The 24,195-nt window shown below is 41.2% G+C and overlaps 1 protein-coding gene across 2 annotated transcripts in view; it reads left to right on the top strand.

The window, feature by feature from the left end:
* Positions 1-23,717, top strand: part of EFNA5 (ephrin A5) — a 278,957-nt gene extending 255,240 nt beyond the window's left edge. The window contains exons 3-5 of one of the 2 annotated variants that reach the window (XM_060296083.1): positions 14,822-14,887; positions 15,287-15,367; positions 20,505-23,717. In XM_060296083.1, coding sequence (XP_060152066.1) covers positions 14,822-14,887; positions 15,287-15,367; positions 20,505-20,626 — 269 coding nt within the window. In that variant the 3' untranslated portion in view covers positions 20,627-23,717. The remainder of the gene's footprint in view (positions 1-14,821; positions 14,888-15,286; positions 15,368-20,504) is intronic. The other variant, XM_060296084.1, reaches the window with a different exon arrangement.
* The last annotated feature ends 478 nt before the right edge of the window (positions 23,718-24,195 follow it).

Genomic DNA, 24,195 nt, shown 5'->3' with positions numbered 1-24,195 from the left:
TATGCTGCAAAAGACCTCACATTAAAACTTGTTACTCTAATTTTACTTTAATTTAGATAAATTAACCATTTTTTTAATTGGGAAACTGTAATGTGGAATCAACCTAGAAGGAACTAGTGTTCCACTTGCCGGTGACAGGCGAGCCGGACAGTTTCCACAATTTCATCTTTCTGATAAAGACAAGATATCTTTCTGATAACCTTTCTGATGAGTTCTTCATTGGGACATTGCAGTCTCCCATAGATGCTTTGAGGCTCGAAGTACATTTCAGTTCTTCACTTTTTTACTTCTCACAGCGCAGGCTGCTAATAAAGTTAGAGAAAAGCTGTGACCATTTTCAGACATCTTTTTTTCAATCTGTTCGTACCCCGATGATTTCTTGTTTGAAAGACTAACCTTCTGAGGTCATCCAAGAGGTCAGGCCAAGTTGTGCATCTCATGCTGGTGGAAAGCATGTCTTTGACTCCTGGGCGGAGTCAGCAGTCCTGCTCCTGCCCAGCGTTATGGGTTCCGGAGAAAGGCCTGGTTCGGGCCTGGCTGAACAGGAGAACTAATGAACATGTCATGCGCGTCTCAAGTTTTCCAGGCTCTGGCACAGCTGTGGCACTCTCCCCCCCTGCTGCGAGGCACAGCACGCTAGCCATTTGTTGGCAAGTTCATATTTCACACTGCAGGGAATTGAAATGATTGAACAGACAGAAGAGGAGTTTTATTTGCAGTAGCCTACGTATCCCCAGACTCTGATTTGGCATAAAACATCTGCTTCATGATCTGCTTCAAGGCCAGTTCCTTTCCTCCAACAAAGGTTACGACTTCGGGCAAGCTGTGCTTCCACTGGCAGAAGGAAATTCGCTCGAAGACTTGATTTAGTCAGAATCCAAGCATCCTGCCACAGAATTTCTTTTTTCAATTATCTCCGAAGAGGCAGTCAGACTGTAAATGTATCAGTATAATAAATGTAATGAAATAAGGCAGACACTCCTTTCCCTCTGTTGCCATCAAGGGGAGGTGCATCTACCCTTGGGCATCCACACCCTGAATCCTATGAGACTTATCCAGCTATCTGTCAACATGCATATCTTGGCAACAGCACACTGTAGGGATGGCCCGTGGATGTGTTTCGGCCCATCAGCATGATAAACAAGCACAAACATTGGTTTTACCTGCAGTGTTTACATCTTTCCTATTATAAAAACAAATTGGCCTGACGCTGAAAGTAATTATTACTATTTTTCATGGGGAGGACTCATCGTATAGCCTTTGTTTTGTGATAGGTCCTAATTACTAATTATATTTACCCGCGTGATTTTGTTATGCATAAGTCGTATTTTTTGTTCAAGGCAGCCCTCGCTAGCCTTACAGACATATATACAAAATTAAATCCTGGCATTTTATTATGCTAGAGCAATTAGATGCCATCCTCATAATGAGAAACATGACATCTTCATCGCTCTCCTCTGTATTTTCATGTTGTTTTAAGGCAGGCATTCACCAGAATTGAATACTGTCTTCCAAGCGCACACACACACACACACACACACACACGCACACACACACGCACACACACACCCTAACTGAATATCTGCATATCTCCAAGGAGTCCTGTGGGTGAAACCATGTATTCATCTTTTTTAGTTCTTAGGCCACTTTGGTTTAAGAGTAAGAACTGTTGCTTTTATGAAGTGCCTTTTTCTGTAAAGTCAAAACCTCACAGCAGTGCACAGAAAGCCGATGGTATAAAGGAGCTAAGTAGAGTCTTTAATAGAGAGAGCTGGGTTGTAAGTGTTTTTGTTCCTACGGAGCAGATAGATTTGGCTCCATCTGTTCCATATTCATAACAAAGGAGTACACTTACAGGAGGGCCAACTTCCCCAGAGCCGCTTGGTAATGATCTTTTCACCAGAATGAAAGCATCTGAACCCAGTGGCTTGGCCCTGAGAAAAGCAGCTAGCAGGATGGCCCTTCAGAACCCTGATTTCCTTGTGACTCAGGCTGACATTAATTTTCCCAATATATAGAATGTACAAAACATTGATGATTTCTCATCTCCCTGTAGCACTGTGCGGTTACGAAGTCCAGAATGTGTAAGTTTTACCTCCCCTTCCCGTAACCACAAAAGATTTATAATTAGATAGTATGGGGGGAAGTTTGCACTTGAAGCATCTAGAGGTATCACAGGGGAGAGGCTGTTCTTCAAACTTTTAAGTTGTTTCTCTTCAGACTTTTTAATCTTTTTAAAACTGGGGTTAATGAATAGAAATATGAGTTATACCAAATAAGGAAAAACCCCTATTGAGTTTTGTAATTAGCAAAACTTCAAAGCCAATTTCAACTGAGACCTCTTAGATTAAAAAGATAAGTTGACCCAAGAGTACATACTTTTTCTTCTACTAAGCAGAAGAGAAATAAAATGAATTTTTTGCCCCAAATGCCATGCTATATACAAAAAAAAAAAAATCCTGTTAATATGACATACGGAATCAGTATCAAAATGTGATTCCTGGTATTAATATCATAGCTCGTGGATAGAATGCTTGTGTTTATATGCTAGCTTCACAGATTTCTTAAGAAATAGGAACATATTTTGAAGTATGGTTATCCTTTTCTCCATTCTGTGGACTTCTCAAATACTAGAAGCTTTAGAAAATACATCATTGATTTATTTACTATACTTCATATTAAAGTCATAATTGTAATGTATCAACCTTTATTATCTCATCTTGGTATCATCTGTGCCTTATCTGCTTGGTAAACGAGGCTTTCTGGCAAATCAGATAGTAAACAAATATCTCAAAAACTTTGCTGCAGCAATAAAGTGGGCAAAGTTTTCATCTAGCTATGAGATTTCTCTGCATTTTAGCAAGAGGAAATATAGAAGTAATATTCAGAGAGTGAAAAATATAGCCCATCAGTCAGTGAAGCTTTCAAGTTTCGACACCTTGGTCCCCTTGGGTTTTTTTTGTAATATATGGACCTGAATATTTCTGGCTTACTCAGGAGCTAGATGTTCCTTTTATAGGTCCTAGTATAATTGGCAGTTAGGGATTTGTTTGTTTCCTGGTTTATTGTCTCTATCCCAATTAAACTGTAAGCTCCAGAAGCAGGAACCGTTTTTTAATACACCACAGTGTTTCCAAAACTTGACACAGTGCTTGGTACAAAGCAGGCATACAAAACAAAATTTTTGAAGGAATAAATAAATGAAATAAAAACTGAATAAGCCAGAAATATTCAGGATAGTACTTTGTCTTAAGAAAGATTATTTAAAAAGTTAGTTTGGATTTAAATTTTGATATTTGATTTATTAAAGTAACAAATTTTAAAAAATAATTCTGTAAAACATCAAATTTTGCCTATTCAGATTAGTTTATACATCTTACTATTCTATATATAAGATGAGTAAATTTAAGTATTTGGCTCTATTTACAAATTTGGTTAATTAAACTCCTCTAACCATTAAAGATTTAATATATTTTCTTTCCTTTTTAAGTACTTAAGTTGACTATAAAACTTCCCAAGTACTTAAGTAATTCTTATCATTCATCATAATTTAAACTTAAAAACAAGATGAGGTTTTAGTTCTCTTAAATGGTTTAAAACTGCATATCAACCTAAAATTTCACTTAGTCACAAGTCTAAATAGTTGTTCCATTACATATTTTAAATTGGAGTTACATGTCTGACATGTTACTCTAAATGGCCAAAGTATTCCTACACCTTACAGCTTATTAAAGTTCCACATTCTCAGATGCTTTTTTAACACAAAATTTACTAGCTCTGTGGTCTTGATTCTTTTAAAAATGCCTCTACTTTGTTTTTAAACTCAACTGTGACTAAAGTATGGTTGTATCCCCTCAACACAATTTTGGGATTACGTTCTCATTTAACATTTGAGGTACCTTAACTTGCCAAGGCTTCTTAATGACTAGAGGGTTTCAGCCAGATGGCTTCACTCTCACCTTCGATCATAATCACCCCAAACATCACTTTCCTGTCCTTACTGAAAGCAGCCCGTGGTCACCTGGATTCTAGCACCACTTGCCTTTATTCTCCTGTTTACTGCAACCCCTACTGAGGCTGGGTATTTGATGAGATTCTGCATGTCTTTGGCTTTAATGATGCCCACATTCCCTTCATTTACTTATCTCTTAGACCACATACGCAAAAACATGAAAATAATACCTGCTTGAATTTTGTATGTCTCTTTGGGTTTTGGCTATCAAGTCACAATTTCCAACATCATTCCGTAAGAAGGAGCCAGTAGAGAGGGCTGAGGAACCTTCCAGGAAAGGGGATTTAAAAAAAAAAAAAAAAAATTCCTTAACCACTCTCTTCATTTTTCTTTTTTATTCTAATCCTGAGTTTGTTTATATTTGGTCAACAAATCACTTTGCAGCTATACAGATTTTTGTTACCTGTAGACTAATCATATCTTTATCAAACACGTTATGAACCAAGCCGTGGAATCCCCAGAACTGAGAACCCAGCACAGCTCCTGCCCGCCGGAAACTCATAACTCTAGTAGCAGAGATGCAGTGTAGCAGCCAGCTCTGAGACAAAACAGAATATGGGTTGTGTGCTACCAAGGGGACAGAAACAGACCAGTGTAAGAACCCAGAAGGGTCGTGTGTTGGAAAAATGGAGAAATATCTCACATGGCCAGAGCAAGCTGGGATTTTTAAGAGGCAAAGGGAGGGTCACATGAGAAAAGGGAGCCAGGGAGGTTCTGAGAGGAAAGATTGTTGGGACTAGCTGTTAATGTGGATTGAAGGAGAGAAAAGAATAGGAGAGAGAAAGAAGGAAATCAGGGTCGGGCAGATTATGAAAGACCCTGGCTGCTATCTGTGGCGTGATGCCCTGGAATGCACAGCCATTAACTTGACTGGAAATGCTCCTACCTACAGACAACCAGAGCAGACAAGAATACAGTCCCTTGGGCTTCCCTGGTGGTGCAGTGGTTGAGAGTCCGCCTGCCGATGCAGGGGACACAGGTTCGTGCCCTGGTCCGGGAAGATCCCACATGCCGCGGAGCGGCTGGGCCCGTGAGCCATGGCCGCTGAGCCTGTGCGTCCGGAGCCTGTGCTCCGCAACGGGAGAGGCCACAACATTGAGAGGCCCGCGTAACACACACACACACACACACACACACACAAAGAATACAGTCCCTATCCTTAGCTTTGATTTTATTCACTCCGTCAACATAAATTCTTCATCAAGGAAAGCATTTTTGGTGTGAGACAAAACGTACAGTCCTGGTGCCTAAATAACTCCATCCTTGGTAGAACTCAACTTTCCAAAGAGAGAACATTAATTTGTTCAGGCCTCTTAGGGTTCCTTTAGGGGCCTGCTGCCCAAACAAATGCTACTCCTGTCTAGATACGAATCATACCACCAGAGATGGCAGACAGTGGGGGGACCGTGACCTGTGACTAAGAACAACCAAAGAAACGACTGATTTGTGGAGAGAGATATTTACCCAGATGTGATGCAAAAGAATATTAAAGACAGGAGTAGGAACCATTTACAGCAGCACAATATCCAGAGATGGGTGTGGGCATGGGTGCAGTGTTTGCACCGCCTCTGGACTGGTTTTATTTAGGGCCATCGCTGTAGCACAGTTAGTCTGTGCGGTTGCAGAGGCCGTCTCAGTGCGCAGGCCGGTTGCTTCTCTACAGGATTTATATCCTCATCTTTGGCAGTGTCCCTCTAATATAATCGCATGCTCACACTCTTAACACGGGTTGAAAAAAAGAACTCACAGAATCTAAGCATGATTTTTCCAAAAGGAACAGGGTCTTTCACTGCCCTTTCCGATTTCTCCAAACTCTCACTCCAGCTTCAGTGCACATCCTCACATAAACCCCTTTGCCCTCCACGCCCAGCCTCCATACACACGAAACTATGGGAGAATCCAGTTTGTCTAATTTAGGCTAGAAATAAAAGGTCACACTTGTCCCCCTGGTTTCCCTTATGCCTCATAACTTTTTTTGTGTGTGGTACACAGGCCTCTCACTGTTGTGGCCTCTCCCGTTGCGGAGCACAGGCTCCAGACGCGCAGGCTCAGCGGCCATGGCTCACGGGCGCAGCCGCTCCGCAGCATGTGGGATCTTCCCGGACCAGGGCACGAACCTGTGTCTCCTGCATCGGCAGGCGGACTCTCAACCACTGCGCCACCAGGGAAGCCCATATATAACTTTTTGTCACAACTATCCAGAGCTGATCCTTTCCTCCCCCTCACCCCCCCCCCCAAATTTGCACTTAGAACCAGAGGCTGCTTGCTTTAGGGAAATCGCTGTGCAGTGGGAGCGATACGGGCAGAGCTGATGGTATCAGTCTGTGGAGTAGTGAAATGATATTCTAGATCTAAAGGGATCTGTCACCTGAGTTTCCAAGTGCAATATAGAAGTTCACAGGCCCTCTAAAGTTGGTCATACTTCAACTTTTCTTCTAGAGGGGTAATCTCACAGGGAAACCAAAGCCCATGTGGGTTAACCAGCGGACTGCAAGGCACAAAACAAGTCAGAATGGGTGAACCAGGGAGAAAGTTCAGATCATCATTATACATGCACTCAAACCACTAACCCATGTCCTTTCCAGGGCCCTTCACCAAGGAAGATAAGGATGAAAGTGGTTATGAAAGGTTCAAAGAAATATTAACTTTTTTCTAGGAGTTTCTTTGGATTGTATTAACTTGATGTTTATTAGTAATTTTGTGTCTTGCTACATTAGTGCTGTATGATAATGACATTGTTTCTGTTAATACTGTACAAATGAGTAATGGGATTTGTGACTTTCATTGCTTATCAGTTAACTGTCACCCCAATAGCACATCACAGAGATGACCCAAGAGCCCTGTGTCAAAGTAATAATATAAATAGTTCCTCCTTGGGATTCTGCATTTGTCTGAGTTTTTGTTTTTGTTGTTATTAGCTTTATTATGTGGCTTCTAGCTGAAGAAGAGTTTTTATAAGTGAATCATTTTTCCTGTCTTCTTTTGCCAGATTATACCTATTTGGTAGAGCAGGTGAAATTCACCAAAATCACCACAAACAAGAGACACAACTATCTGACCTTAAAGGCCTGGTACAGTCATTTCAGTAGTACTGCCTCAGGCAAGCCCAGTTCTCAGAAAATAGTTACAACACTAGTGTATAATAGGAAACTTTTTTCTTCCCTAACTGTTCAAAGATGTTCAGTGAATTTTTGAAAAATAGTAAAATATCCAATTAGGAACTGAACTATGTATTTCCTCGTGTTTAAGGTTTTGTTAACAATTCAAATGATATCTAAGTGTTGTATTCTGTGCCTATGTGGGCTGGAATTTGCCAGTCATATCATGGAAGAAAATCAAGTCTAGGTTCAGAATCTGAGGTTTAAGCTGACTTAAATTTTTCTTGAAAAGAATTAGGAATGCTTCTTACAGAGGATATTTTAAAAGCATTCTCTGAAATCCAGGTTATTTTTTGGTCGTGCCTTAACAGATATCCAAACACATGGGACTAGCCTTCCTCAATAAGCAGTAGAAACAGGTTGGTTGTCACTGCTTTAAAAAGCAAGTAAAAGTTTGCCCACACTTCAAACAAATGGGTACAAAAACATGATAATGTCTTATTTGTTTATTCCTAGAAATCGCGAAAGAATTTGTCCTCGGCCATTTATTTGAGGTTGCTAAGAAAAAGTAATTGATCTACTGAGGCTTCGCTGCTGGAACTTAAATAACACTTAGGTTAGCCGTTTGCAGGGAAACTTTGCCTAAGGGGGTAGAGGCGGGGGGCATGGGTGTGATGGGTGGGTACCTCCTATTTTTTCTTTTGTCTGAGGCTGCACAGCTGGAACTTATTTTACTTCTCTCACCCTGAACTCTGCTCTAATTTTTTGTCCCTGTTACAGTTCCCTGGTGTTGAAACCAAGATTTAGCTTGCAGAGTACACTCTACCCTTATTTTATTGTTGGAAATACCCCTCTTCCTTTTCTAGTTTTTTAAAAAGAAACATCCCCAGAGCCATATCAAAGTTTCTATTGTTTACATGATATTTTAAATTTCTCCAAGGCTTCCACCTTTACTTAGTAACCTCATTTCCAAGTTTTACCTCTGGGGCTTTGACCTTAACCTGCCAGTGATTCAAGTCTTGAGACACAGCAGGCTGTGGGAGATGAATTGTGTGGGCAGAGCAGTCGGGGGCTGAGGTTGCTCTTAGGGTGCAAGCTTGATAAACCCGGGGCCAAAAGCAGGCTATTAAAACGTGACTTTTAAATCTCAGAAGGTAGACTGGTGAGATGTATTGCATCATAACTGGTGATTTTGTTTTTAATATGAAAATTAGGTATTGTGCTGCTTTTAAGAAGGGCAAATAGCCAGCTGCAAGTTGTTGCTGGGGTCTTCTTTCAAGAGGCCTAACTTTTGTTTTAAGACTTTTCCTGAGGATCTGGTAACCATTTTCCAAGAAGTCCATATGGCTTTGGTTAATCTCTATCCTATTCCCACCACTTCTTCGGTTCCCTACCCTCCACCCACATACACAAAATGGATTTTATTGACTCATTAAATTCTACACGACATTTTCCGTAGTACCATTTGTTTAAATGGGCTTTACTTCTTCAGCATTTATTGTGAAAAGAATATTAATGCTTAATTCTGCCATCACCTGTCTAATTTACATATATTTATGTTGTATGTGAGACCGCGTGAAAACCTACAGAGGAAAAACTGGGCTGTGCTAACAGCTAATAGCCCATCTTTTCTTTTGACTTGCACAAATTAAGAAATATTGTCTGCGGCAAACACAATGGAAAACTGTGTTTTTAATACCGCCCCCCCCCCCACACACACACACTCATTTCTTTGGAAAAGAAGCAGCTGATTATTTTTTAAAAATAAAATTTCCCAAAGTACTCAGGTTGACAAGGGACACAGAAAAGGAGAAGGATTTGGCTTTTGGAATTACGATTTGAGGATGAATAAGGTTAGGCAGAGGGATGATAAAATGAACTAATGAGTACAGGATTGGGCCTGAAAATATGAGAATCTCACCCCTCTCCTTCTAAACTTTCGGTTCCTTATGAAGAAGAACATTTGTTTCCTTGATGGCTTTTGAGTTGCTTAAAATCTCATGATGTTTATGTTTGATAGCCTGTGTAAAAGATAAATAGGCGTTTTTTGATACGAAGAGAAATTTTAACTTATTATTTGAAGTCCTTTTATTTCTGGTGTCTTCAAGTCCATCTTTATATTCTATTTCTCACAGTTGGGGAAAGGCATTCTCTCTTATGATTTAAGTTTACGTTTTGTATCAAAGCTCATTTAGGTTCCCCCAGCAATTTGGAGTTAATGTGAAGCATCATGCTAATTACGAGAAACGGCACAGGCTGGCTACATTAGCAAAAACTAAGTGGCATGGGGAGGAAAATGAGAAACAGTTTTTAAATGCCGGAGTGAAAACAAATAGAGATTTCTTGTAGTGTTTCCTCAACAGCAGTTTATAATTACCTCTCTTCAAGGCCTGTTTTAAGTGGACTTGTACCAGTAGCTTGAAAAGTAAACTCCTGAGGGGTGTGTTTGTTTAGACATGGCAGCAGAATCAGGGAGGAGCTGCTGTGTGGGAGCCTTCAGCACAGTGCGCTCCGGTGCCTCAGTCCTAAAGCCTCAAGTGGGCATGGGAAACCCTTGACTGCACAGCATCATGTCAGTTGGCTCTTGAGTAACAGATCACCCCCGAATTTGTGGCTAAGACGGCATTTATTATTTCACCATTTCTGTGGGTCATGAATCCAGGGGCAGCTTAGCTGCGTCCTCTGGGTCTGGGTCTCTCCCAAAGCGACAAGTCATTTGAAGGATTCAGTTTGTAGCTCACTCGCATGATGGTTAGCTGGATTCTGCTCCTTGCGGGTTGTTGCACTGAGGGGTCAGCTTCTTGCACGCACTTGTCTGGAAGGCTCCCTCTGCTCCTTGCCGTGTGGGCCTTTCCACTGAGAACCTCACAGTGTGGCCCCTTGCTTCAGAAGGTGAGCGAGAGTGCTAAGGAGAAAGGAGGGCACAGTCTTTTACAACATAATCACAGAAGTGACATCCCATCACTTTTGCTGTATTCCACTCACCGGAAGCAAGCAACCAGGGCCAGCCCACTCTCAAGGGGAGGGGCAGACACAGAGCATGCATACCAGGTGTGGATTGTTGGAGCTAGGTCAGAAGTTGCCTGCCACAAGCAGGATGCCACATCCAGCCAACGGGCCCACACTTAACTGTGATGTGAATGCTACAAATATTTGCAATGCTAAATACAGCCTTTGGAAGTACAGATTTGGAGGTATTGAATGTGGTCCCCTTTATGTATCAGATTGGCTGATAAGTGCTGAGCCATGCTCACCTGAGCCCCAGGAGAGCAAGCAAACAGGTTTTCAGGAATGGCTGAAGTTAGAGCTCCTGTCTGAAGTCATGCAACAGAGCGAAGATAAGCAGCCCTTTTTTAGCAGGATACTCTAAACACGGAGAACCAGAGGGCCCCTAGATTATATTTCATTTTGTGTTGTAAGGTTGTGATGGGTACTTTGCAGATCATTAGGGGGAAGGGACTCTGTGGATTGATTTATAAAGTTGCTATTAAGATCGCGGAATGGGAGGCTGTGCTTGTTTTAATGGTCCCCACACCCCTACTCCCAGCTTCCTGACTCCAAAGGTACATTTTCAGCAGTAAACTGAGTAAAGGGACATGAATTTGGATTATGTGACAAATGTTTAAGACATGAATTGAATTTCTCATTTTAATCTGACAAATTCTATTTTAAAATCCATATATCTTTTTTTTATGGAAATATGGTCGATTTACAATGTTGTGTTAGTTTCTGGTGTACAGCAAAGTGATTCAGTTATATATATATATTTCAGATTGTTTTCCATTATAGTTTATTACAAGATATTGAGTATAGCTCCCTGTGCTACACAGTAGGACCTTGTTGTTTATCTATTTTATATACAGTAGTTTGTATATTGTAATCCCAAACTCCCTCCCCCCTTTTCCCTGGTAACCATAAGTTTGTTTTCTACGTCTGTGAGTCTGTTTCCGTTCTGTAAATAAGTTCATTTGTATATTTTAGATTCCACATGTAAGTGATATCATATGGTATTTATCTTTCTCTGCCTGCCTTACTTCACTTAGTGTGATAATCTCTAGGTCCATCCATGTCACTGCAAATGGCATTATTTCATTCTTTTTTATGGTTGAGTAATATTCCATTGTATAAATATATACACATCTTCTTTATCTTTCCATCTGTCTGTGGACGTTTAGGTTGCTTCCATGTCTTGGCATTGTAAATAGTGCTGCTGTGAACATTGGGGTGTATGTATCTTTTCGAATTAGTTTCCTCCAGATATATGCCCAGTAGTGGGACTGCTGGGTCATACAGTAGTTCTATTATAAGTTTTTTAAGGACCCTCCATACTGTTCTCCATAGTGGCTGTACCAATTTACATTCCCACCAACAGTGTAGGAGGCTTCCCTTTTCTCCACATCCTCTCCAGCACAGAAAATCCAAATATCATTATAGGAAGAGTTCAGGTCTAGGTTTTCTTCCCCTGTTGCAGGTGAAGACCTCTTTTTGGTTGCTACAGCTCCAATTTGGGAACTCAGGGATGAAATGTTATAATTCTTTTGTCCCAGTTGCTGTTGTTTGGCTTCTGGAGGACCTGTAAAGCCTGGATAAAACTCCCTCTGATAAACACTCCCACGACACCCTCACCTGCCCAGATGAAGCTCATGCAAACCTCAGTTACCACATGGATGCCTCCTGGTCCCTAAACTGTGTTTCCTACCTATGTCCCCAGCTGGGATAAGCACAGCACAAGGACAGAAACAGTTTGTCTTACACATCTTCGCATCCATAGCACCTAACAGGGCAACTGTACATAGCAGTTTTAAAAGCGTTTGAGTGGATAGGTAAAGCTGCAGTCATATATAATAAATGGTAGTAATTATTTATTATCCGTTTCCAAACTTTCACTATTAATTTTCTAAGGAAAACAGCGTATTGTTTTAACTAAAAGTGTTACTTAGTATAAAGTGAAGTGTGTCTCTAGAATCATAGAGATCAATAATACCCACCTCCTGACAAAGGCCAGACACGTTTTAAGCTTTTACTCCCTCATGTGCATCTTCAATCTTGCTCATAATTGATCCCAAGAGGATTTTCTTTATAAATTTACTTGTGTGACTATTACATTTTTCAGTTCCTCTGTTTTGTGTTTTTAATGCTTCAAGCCTCCGCTTTGTTGTTTAGGTGTGACTAGTAAAGCACTTTCATATTACCTTATATATTCAAATATTACTAATAATAATCATTCTTCGTAAGTGATATAAAGGAACCCTCTATTTGTCAGGCAGGAGGTGTGGGTTTAAGAAACCTGGAACAGGACATGGAATAAAGCCACACTCCCAGTTTTTTAAACCTTGCATAAAAAATTGAGTTTTGCTGACATATGGAAAAGTTTTTATGCCTTCTGGTATTATATTTGTTTTTCAACGTGGCAAACAAGGAACCCAAGTTATACCGACTTAGGTTAAGATTTCATGAGCTCAGGTCAGAGGCTGTGGAGTCAAGGGACTTAATGTAATCTGCACTGTGTACTCACATTGTTTGTTTATATTCTTTGTTTATCAGTCTTTCTAAGGATTAGCGTATAATAGTCAAACAGCATCATAAGGTATCAGTCACGTTATCATTGTCATACAGCTTTTCTGGTGATAGAGAGGAGATGAGGAAGGGAGAAGTTTGATGGGGAAGAGAGGTCTTTATAAATATAAGTACATTTAATATTTTTAGTGTACAGAATAATATAGCTCATCCAGTAACTAAGGCTAATTGTCCCTCTTTGCGAGCTGGTGAGAGAACTCTCTTGAATTTTTCCTGGACAGTTTATCATGTGTTGATGTTTAGTTATTCCAGCGTGCCCCACAATGACTTTTGTGTCCTGGATTTATAGGATTTCTCCTATATAGAAATCTGAAAAATGTGTGCTAACTCTAAGAAGTTCCCCCACTAAAACAAACATTTGATCTTGCCTTGAGCCTGTTATATCTTACAGTATCATCAGTAAAATCAGCTACTGCATGTGGTAAATCAAGTTCACAGGGCTTGCAGTAAGTTCATCTCAGCTCAGAAATCCATAGCACAGCAGCGTAAATATCCATGTGTCACTTTTTCACACCACCTCTCACAAACAAGATATAAACTATCTCAAGAACCCATGGTTTTTCTAACGACTTGGAGTCACCTATGTGTACTGTATTCGTGACGTGCACATTTGCAGTTGGGGTCCACAGGAAGGACATCATTTCCTGGATCGAACCACAGAGTGCAAATATTGTGCCCTAAATAACACACTAGTTACTGTAAATGTCAGTAGAGGGAGTTTTTCCGACTTTGATTTAATGAAAGCCTACAGCAAAGCCAGCTGTTAGCACTTCTTAACTGCTTGTCAGAGCGAACACGAAGGTGGGGAGGGCTGAAAACATCTTTTCTGTATCTACTTTGGTCTAAGAATTAAGAGCGTTTTCAACAGGTGTTGCATAGCGACACGGGGGTCCTTTCCAGCTTGATGTCTTTTAGGTGGTGACTTTATAAGTTCTCCTCCAGAATGTGGACCTGGAGTTACATGAGGAGACTGTTGGGAAATTAACCTAGAGTTTGCATCTTGAATCCTCTCACCTGCAAAATCAGCATTTTCGTTTTCTGGGCTCACCATGAGGGACAGTAAGAATAGAGGAGGGAGAAGGCACACTGAACACCGGTCCTCTCTTTGTCACTGACAGTATTACCAAACTAATTGTGAGCCATGTGTATTTTGACTGATATCATCTGCTCTTTCTGAACAAAGAAAACACTTGAAGCAAACACATAGGGAGGAAAGTATGCAGCACTCGTTTCTGTAATTTTTGTCATCTTTAGAATGCATGTGTAAACATATGTGATTGTTAAGGGTCTTACGGGCTTGGAAATCCCTTTGACATTATGCTGGGTGTTCTGAGGGGAGATCATCTTTCAAACGCAGGGGAAGTTTACAGTCTTATTATCTTGAAGAGGAGAAGAAAGTTTCTTCCTCAAATGATTTATAACTTGAAACATGTTGTCATGTTTTGGTAAGCCCACTTTATTAATTCCATCCTTCTCTGTGGCAAATTTTTAAAAATAAATGTACCACTGCAACCCAGTACTTTCTCAATAGCATATTGTACTTATAATAGCCTGATGGAAGTTGCTGGGTTTGGTTTAGTCATACAGAATGTGGAGCCAAGTTCTGAGTAAAACCTCTAATTGAATTACCTGCAAAGCACTGACAGACAGGCTTTCAGGACAGACAGAGCTTTGCTTTCCCCAGCAGAACTAGGTCATGTTTAAGTTGGCCTTGTAACTGTTAACTGGATTTTGCCAACGCTTACACCCTGGGCTCTGGTGGCTGCGGGGCCCCTTTCCTGCTCTCTATGAAAGCAGGAGGACTCATGCGGCATTATCTCCTTATTTTAGAGAAAACTGATTACAGATCAAGTTAAACGCAAGAGCCTTTGAAATAAGAATGCAAAGTATTCTTCTGTAGATTACCAACGTTCTTGCATGATTCTTTCTTTACCGTATTGCAAAGGAAAGACAGGTATAGGAAAGTAGCCCTTTCGATAGCAGTCAGTCAGTGTCAGTCTGAAAAGTATTTCTGTTTCATCTTCTGGGAAGAATTCATGAAAGAATTTACTGTGGCCCATTTGCATTTGCAAATGAATAATCTGGTGGTGTTCTCTCCTTTCTCTCTTGCTCTCTCTTTTTGTCTTTTCCACAGCCTCTGCAATCCCAGATAATGGAAGACGGTCCTGTCTAAAGCTCAAAGTCTTTGTGCGACCAACAAGTAAGTTCACTAAAATGAGCTTCCGAGGGTGGCTTCACTGCGCATGCTCTATTGTGTGGTCTGGTTCACAGCGGTAAAACTTTTTTTTTTTTACTGTAAATCCTGTGTGGTATCTGTTTTGTATTATCAACATCCATGTTTCAGTTTTCATCAAATTTTTTCTCATTATTTTTCATGATGCCTTTATTTTAAGTACACAGCAGTTGCTAACTTGTTGTTTCTCAGACTGTTGTACGTGCACAGCAAATGGGAACAATATTGGCATTTGGATACATGCCACTGATTGTAAAACAGTCTCTCCATAAGTAAAAGGAAAAATTAGAAAGAAAAAAGAAAGAAGCGGGAGTTTAAGGGTGTCTTCACTAACATATTTGGCTGTTATCTCTATTTTTGTTATAGATAGCTGTATGAAAACTATAGGTGTTCATGATCGTGTTTTCGATGTTAACGACAAAGTAGAAAATTCATTAGAACCAGCAGGTTAGTATGCTTAGAGAATCTCTCTTAACAAATGCATCTCTCTCTGGTGCTTCAGTACTTTTTTTCCTTTCTTCCTCTCCGCATGTTTGCATGTTACAGTTGCTCTGCTTTTGCTCATTGCTAGCAACGCTAATATTACTTATATTCTACCTCATTCCTCCAGTATCTCTGTGTAATGCATGTTAGATAAATTATGACTTTCCTTTTTTTTTGACATGGGTTTGATACAATGCAGTATCCTAGTATAGAAGCCCCATCAGAAAGCTAAAAGTCTCACTACTTTTTTACCATATCCTCTGAGCATGCTGGTGAATTACTGTGACTATTAATGGATCTGTTTTCATGTAAGACAGAAAAAAATTTCTACTCTATGTGCTTATAAAACTTTACTTTTATATTATATCCAAATCTATGGATAAAAGTAATAAGACTATTGCACAAAATAGCAACTAATTCAACCTGTTTGTTTAGTTTTCTCTAGAAATTCACATGCATCATTGAACTGATCTAAAGGACTTCATTTTACTTCAAATATTATTTGTGCTGTTGTCAATAGAAATAGGTCTGGAGAAGCATAACCATGTTGCCTCCTAACACCACAAACTCATGCACCTGCTGCTCCCACAAACGTATCCGCAGTAGTCTGTCGAGCCAAACGTGATCCTTGATTACTGAGGCAAAACAAGTATCGAGGATAAGTGAATCTTTTCTACTACTTCTATCTTCCATACCCCCAAACTTTCCCATCACTATGAAGAAAAATAAAACCCACCAACGGGATCGTTGAAGCCTCTGTACTGCAGCATACTGTGGATAATGTAAACTCTCCACTTGGTTATAAATTCAATCTGGCTCTTTAACGCAGCTAGACTGATTATGAGGTGGGGGGAGCCCTCTATCCTCTGTTCACTGAGGAGTGTGCCTCAAAGCCCTTGTAAGCCCCCTCTTATGTAAACAGAGACTTTTTTTTCACCTATTTGCAGTAGGACTTACCTTTCTGATGGCCCTGGAAATTAAAAGGTTGTGAGGTCCACTTTATCCTTTGAGTACTGTTACTGGGACACACAGTCAATGAGCCTTAGGGAGACTTACCTTGAGTAAATGTGGTGCCTCAGGGCATACAATAGCTTCCACGTTGTAACTGACAGGAAGGGTTAGGCTTTTTCCCCAAGCACTCCTGTTTTTCTAAGGCAGGCATCTTATCTAGAGCACAGAGGAGAGGTGTGTACAATAAGCTCTCAGAGGCCTTAGTGGCTCCCCAGGGATCCGTTAGCTGCTTTAGAAAGTTGCAAGGAATGAGTGCTGACATGGAGACATTTTAATTGTGTTCTGGAAATCTGGAAGCATTACTGTGGCTTTTCAAGGTTCCAGACTCCTCACAAGCTTGAGGACTTGGGCCACCACAGGATCTGTGAGTGAGATGAGATCTTTTAAGGACCCCAGAGTCTACAATCTTCCTTTTGTAACTTGCCCAGGCCATGCAGCTAGTTACACACAGATCCAGGTGTAATATTCATATTTCTCAACTCCCATTCCTACATTAGTATAAAAGGATTCTCTTACCATTGCTAGACATAGAGATGTCCACGGAGAGAACTTTTACTATCTTGGCTTTGTTCATAAGTCATGTGTAGGCTGACCGGCAGGGTTGGGCGTGTTATAAAAGTTACCCTGAATTAAGAGTTTCTGATGTACACCGTTGCAGAATGTAGGCAGCGCTTTCCAGTAATCTTTTTTCCAGGTAAATTCCATTGCCTATCGGGAAAGCAAGAGGCTGTTTAGAAACATAACAGATTGCATGTTTTTCACTGGTAATGAAGAGGCACACTGAGGACTGTTCTGACATTAGGAAATCTACCTTTGAATTCAACTAATGATAAAATGCAAGATGCTAACATGCATTCATATGTGAACATATTTCACTGTCTTTGGGGAAACAGACTCTTTGTCAGTGAGCATTTAAGTCCATGATGGCCCCCAAATCTATACACCTGTAACTGATAGAAGTTTGCAAAGCTTTGACAGAATGTGGTCAGACTGTGTGTGTGTGTGTGTGTGTGTGTGTGTTGGGGAGAGGCATGCAGGTGTGCTTGCAGGAAGAAGCTCCCTCAGTCAGTCATGACTATATTTAAGGGCATTCTGGTGATCACCTTCACTAAAGAAGTAAGACAAGGTTGAACTACGATCCCTGGCTGCACGAATGCAATAGTAGATTTGATACTTCCCTGTACTCCTTCGAAAATTCATACTTGCAGCTCCGCACCACTGTGCTGGATGGTTGAGTGCAGACCCAGACTTTATGAAGCCAGCAAGGCTGAAAGGATTCCACTGCATGTTCTCAGCAATGTATACTAATTCACCTGTCTTTGGAATGTGTTTGTCTCTTTTGTTTGCTTGCACACTCTGCCTGCCAGTTTCCTGTCATCAGGGATACAGGATGATCTCAGGGCACACATATGCCACATAACATGCTCCAAAATATTGCTCGTCTTCTCTCAGTTAACCACCGAAACCCTCATGTTGTGGAATCCTGTAGCCCGGAGGCAAGACTTGATTTGGCTTCTGAAGAGAAGTGTTTTCTTTTTCCAAGCCACATTCACTGTTACAAGTTGTAGAAGTTCTCTCATGTTTAGGCGTAATTTCCATTGGGATAGATTTTGCTTATGAATTCCTCTTTAGAATTCTGAAATTGCTCCGACTTACCTAAATAACAAACAAACAAACAGCCTGTTTTTCATTTTGCTTCCTGAGGGCCACAGAATCTCCCAACACTGAGGCCCTGTTTAATCAAAGGATGCTCTGTAGAATCCTGAGGCAGGACCAATGTTACAGTGAGAAGAGAAGAACCCTGGTCCCCTAACGGGACTGATTTTCTCCTTTGAGGGCAAGAGGGTACTTACTGGTTGGTTGCCTAGAAAAAGGTTAATTCCAAAGATGGCCATGATTTGAGGATCAAAAGGCACATTGGCCTCATGGCTTCTCTTATATGATAGACAAACGCTTTCGTCTCAAAGGTGTGCGAGGTTCATTCCCCCGTCTTGTGCCGTGTGGGCCTAGAGCATGGACAGCCCTCGCTGAGCACCCTGGTCAGACTGAGAAGGCGAGTCCCCTTCAAGCTCACAACTGAGTATCTACGTGTTACTTGGGTACCTCTTTTATCAGTACACTTCCAAACTTTACAAGGAAGAGGACTGGGTAATATGTTGGTGAAGATAAGACCGAGAAGAACCCAATAGCCGATGTAATTTCAGGTGTATAAATATAAGTGGTATTTCAAAATGAACTCTGGAATCCTCTGGGTTTATGGTTCTTTCACAATTAAGCCTGAAGTACTCCCTTATTCCGACTAACAACAGGTTGGTGCTCTTAAGACAGTGATTTGGATTTTCTTTTCAGGGCTGTTAAGGGCATTTATGTCTACCTCCTAACTACAGATTTAATACATTTGCAAGGCTAAGAAACGGCAGAGAAAAGAGTCCACAAGTATAAATGACTGCATCATGTGGGGCTTTACATTTTCCCCTGCATCCATTACACCTCCCATTCTTGCTCCCTAACCTTTTTCTTATTACCTAAGCTAATAGGTATTCCATGCAGGTTTGCTAAGGTCCAGGAGAGGAGAGCAAATTTGACACAGGGAGGCAGCAGCTTCTACACGTGGGGACAGGCTAAAATGATACGAGCACTCCAGAGCAGAAGCCTCAATGCTGAGAAGACATATTTCTAAGTTCATATAGGGAGTGAATGTAATGAACAGAAACAGCTCATGTGAGCATACCTGAAGTAGAGACCAGCCTGAGCCTGCAAGGTGGTCGCTTTAGGACAAATAACAGGGAGTGTGACTCTGCCTAGTAAAGAAAAAGCATCCCTATTGTGACATGCTGTGTGATGTGAAAACAGAAATGAATTTAATAGAATAGAGTTATTAATCCATTAAGGTGTTCGAGGTGGGTCATTCAGGGATGTCTAGCGATTATCCTTTGAGGTCTACAGAATTGGGAACAACCACTAGAGTCTCACTTGTACCCATTCTCTCTGACTGACCATAGAGTGAATCCAGCCTGACAATCAATCGCTGAGCCTCCTACAGGAAGTTCTCCTGATGCTAAAATAAAATCTACCAAAGAATCCCACTGGTGGCCCCACGTGTAGTTCAGAGATCACTGAGTCTAAAAGCACGTGTTAAGCCAGGTGGAAGGAAGAAGACCGGCAACGCCAGAGCATAGCATGGCTCATAGGCAAGCCTCCAGTCTATCTTTGGGTACTAATTGCTGCAAAGTTCCTGTTTCGAAGTTAAGCCTGTTAATCATGCAGCTCGGGAAGGCTATCCGAGTCAGAGGCAGTCTCATAGAACACTTTATAGCTAAATAAAAGAAGCTTACCTCACTTAATCCACTTTATTTAGAGGAAAATTTGCATCCACACTGATAATTTATGTGCCCAGCTTCAGCCTGACAAAAATAAAAATAGTCAAGTTCAAGTAATTTAATCCTGGAGATACAGGGTTTGTAATAGAAATAGCACCACAATTGATTCCTAATTGTAGGCAAGCCAGTGGGCACCGGTTTAGTTAGGTTTAGTGAGCACTATGTGTAGTTTAGTTAAAATGCTGTTGTTTTGGCATTTAATTCTTCACATTTGAAAATTCATCTAGACGTCCAACAACCAGGCATTCAACACTAATCCTATGAAACCGCTAAAAAGAGGAAAAAGGGCAGCCCATTCTGGTTAACCACTAATGTGCCAACATTAACTGCATCCTGCCACCCCTACCCCCGTTACTTGCTCCTCCAGGGCGTATTGGGTTTAAACGGTACATTCAGATACCAAGTTTGTGCATGGTGGGTTTGACTGCTAGCAAACCTGAGTAGCTCACGTGCCAGAGGTTACAGTGTGCACATTTTTCACCTCAGTTTTTAAGGAAAGTATTAAAATTGCCAAGAAAGTCCAATTTTCTCTGCCTCTCCTTTGTTTGCTGTAAATAATGGGTGATTATGCAGACATGAAAGTCAATGGTGGCACAAGGTTCATTACCCTACTCTGCAGAGGGTGGCGCGGTCTGTTAACAGCAGGCTGCTGCAAGAGAGTTATTAAGGATGTGAAATCTCATTGGAATGTGTGCTTTCTATTTGAACAGATGATACCGTACACGAGTCAGCCGAGCCATCCCGCGGCGAGAACGCGGCACAAACACCAAGGATACCCAGCCGCCTTTTGGCAATCCTACTGTTCCTCCTGGCGATGCTTTTGACATTATAGCACAGTCTCCTCCCATCACCTGTCACAGAAAACATCAGGGTCTTGGAACACCAGAGATCCACCCAACTGCTCATCCTAAGAAGGGATTTGTTATTGGTTTTTTGGCAGATGTCAGATTTTTATTTTCTTTCCTTCAGCCTGAATTCTAAGCAACAACTTGGGGCCGGGGGAGCTAACATAGTTGCTGCCTCCCTCACCTCACCCCCACCCCTGCCCTTGCCTTCTCTCACCCCTTGCAAATTAGATGGACTCCAGATGAAAATGCCCAGTGGTTATAGTGACACCCGTGGTCGTCTGCTCCTGTGCATTCTCCTCCAAGAGCTCACCTCCTGTAGCGTACTGTCAGCGGTATGTGGACGAGGAAGGATAGTGGCAGATGCAGCCGGTGATGGCGAGGCCCAGGAGGGTTTTCCTCTCCCACGCAATACTTATGCCTTCTCGTTCAGGACTGTAAGATGATCATGCAGGGCATCATGTCACCATGTCAAGTCCAGAGGGGAGGGATTAAGACTAGATATAATATTACACCATTTCCTCTAGGAGTATATAAATGAACAGGCTTCTGAAAGGTTGAGACACTGGTTTTCTGTTTTTTGTTTTTGTTTTTTTAAAAAGGTGACTGTCTTAAAGCATTCTTGACAGCAAAACTTGTGCTCCGTAAAAGAAGCCTTTTGTCTAGGAGGCGGGTCGAGTGCCGGAATGTTAGCACAGAGCAAGTGTGAAAACACGCTGCGTTGGGTGGGGGATATATATGTGTGAGTGCCTCTAACTTTTTTTGGTGACTGACTGGGCAGCGCACACCAGATTTTTTTTCCTTTGAATACAGATCACCATGGTGCTACAACTTTTTTTTTTTTTTTTTTTTTAAAGAAACTGAAAGAGGCATTTTTACAAATAAAGTGACCTTCCCCGAGGCTGACAAGCCAGGGTTGATGAGTGTATATGGAATAGCTTTGGATACTCCTCTGGGGGAACGATGTGTACCAAGGAAAGGGTGTCAGTGGCCAGAGGAGATGTAATTTGGCTTTGCTGGAGCGCCAGTGTGCTGTGGCCTTTCCCTGACTCCCACCCTCATACCCACACTTTGCTCCACACTCCACGACTACAGGGGCTCAGACACAAACCCCTGTCCCCGGAAGAGTCAATACTACTTGGGAGGGCTAAAGGGAAATTTGGAATAAAAATTCCAAAGTCTGGAACGAAAAAATTCAAGAGTTGATTTTATATTCTTTCCCTTTCTGACACAGCCTGAAGCGTAGGGGGAACATATGTTTATCTGTGGGAGATAAACAAGATGGAGTCCCAAAGACTTTAACAAACTATTTTTTTAAAAATCCACTAGAATAGAATATACATTATTTAGATATACTTTATGCTGAGAGTGAGTATATATGCTTGTCCTATTTAAACCTGTGAGAAAAAGTGGTATCCCTTGATACATTTAGAAATATGGGGGGGCTGCCTTGTTTCATTGTAGGGGTGGGCAAGAGGACAGTAAATCAGCACGGCCAACAGGGATGTTCCCAGTCCATTACCAGGAAATGCAAGCCTTGGGGGTTGCTACTGGTGAGGCTGTCACGAACTTTGAACTCCAAAGCCTAGACAGGGAAAAGTGTCAGACCGATGGAAAAGAAAAGAAATCAAGCAAGCCTTTTTTGGCTGTTGCAGGACATGTCAACAGAAACCATGCCTTTCAAAACAAAACAAAAAATAAATGCAATGATCGTGTAAGATGTGAAAAACTGGAAGCGTTCCAGCACAATAAGGACTTTTTTAAAACTGGGTTTTTTTTTTAATGTACATGTTTAAAAAGAGGGGTCATATTATGGATAGACTTCATGAAGGGGAATTTGCTAAGAACTGTGAGTAGTTCTGAATTAGAGAGATAGATATGTGAATGAAAGGCAGCTGTAAAGGCACTGCACGCTGGAGAGTTGTACACATGTTGAAATGTAATCTGGGCTTACCCGATCCGTTTGGAGTGGATGTTAATGCTGGGTCTGTTCGCACTTGGAACCATGTGAGAGGTTGCCAGCCTCTCGGATTAAATCCCATTCCCCCAGACATCAGGAACTTCTCTGGAGTGGCAGAGTCTTATCACAGAAGGCAGCCACCATTTCACTGAAACAAAAGTTCACAGCATTGGATTATTTTTTGCATTAACTATTTATATACTCAGAACTCTCAGTAATACCCAGTAATACTTCTTTTTTATTAATAGTTAGTTACAGGCTTGTTGGTCCAGTGGGATTTGGGTAGGGGGAAAAAGATGCCTTCTAAAATGGATCAATAGAACCAAAATAATATTGCATGTTCTATGACCACAAGGAAATCAAATGATCCTGTAATGATTCCAGTTAGTCATAACTACATTATCAGTGCTAATTTCATTTTAGAAATGGTGACTTCTGTGGTTTTTCTAGCATTTGTCTCTAACAAATGATAAAATAATTAATGACTCATGGCCCTCTCTGCCATTGTCTTTCATTTTTCACAGTGAAATTAGACCCCTTCACCACTGTGCCACTACAAATTAAATGTAAAAAAAAAAGCAAGACTATCCACACCAGTAGACAATGTGCTTCTCTACCTAAAAGTGACGTAATTGTAGGTAACGCTTGCCACGGAGTTTTCAAGAAGACGATTGGTATCGTGCAGTTTTCATCTTGTCCAAAAAGTGCTGGTGGCCTTTTGTGATGGTGTTAACAACCCTCAGGGGGCTTAGGAGGATGTCGACGGAACTTTGTAGCAGCTTTTAATTTCAAAAACAATTCAAAAGTATGAAGGGCAGCCTTTGCTGCCTCTCAGCCCCAGTCAGTCAAACCCCAGCGACCTTTGCCCCTGGTTGCCAAGGGCTTTGCAACGTGAAGCAGGGAAATAAGGATCTGTCTGTGTAGTGGATACCGTGTATCCTTTAATAGACCAGGTAATAGTTTGTGTTAGTTTAGACTATTGTTTTGTACTGTACTTTCTTGGGTGGCAGAGGAAAGAAAAGTAAAACGTTAAAAAAAACTGCATTCTTTAAATTCTGTATTATTAGCAACCTCTGTTGTATATAGTGTTTGATAATAAAGTATTAATTTGATTCTTATGCCTTTTGTAAGTGAGAACAATAGTCTTTCAGGATACAAAACATGCACTGAGGCTTTGAAACATCCAATGTAGACGTGGCTAAGAAGAGTCACAAATGGCCGAGACACTGCTCCATACAGGACTCACGTGTGGTCACCGCCCTCCCAATCTTAAGACTCCACCATCTTGGGACCTGGAACAACATGACTTTTTTGATCAACATTTTGTCCTCAATGTTTTCAAGGTCTGATGTTGGAGCCCTGTGGTGTCCCCCCCACCCCCGCCCCCGGCATGTTGGTTTGAAAAGGTTTAGGGAATTTAGTAACGGTTCTGTACCTTGGTTTGGTCTTCCGTTTGTGGTGGTTTTCATTCTTCCCCAGGAAGAGTCTTGTCAGTATCATGTGCAGCCCAAGCATGGGAAAGGTTTCAAACCAGTTCATTTAGGAAGGTTAAATGGGGGTTCTTTCTCTCTGAGTCATTGTGAAAGGAAGAGTCAC

The sequence above is a fragment of the Globicephala melas genome, chromosome 3 (assembly GCF_963455315.2).
Source record: "Globicephala melas chromosome 3, mGloMel1.2, whole genome shotgun sequence".
NCBI lineage: Eukaryota > Metazoa > Chordata > Mammalia > Artiodactyla > Delphinidae > Globicephala > Globicephala melas.
This window is presented reverse-complemented; position numbering and strand designations above follow the sequence as displayed.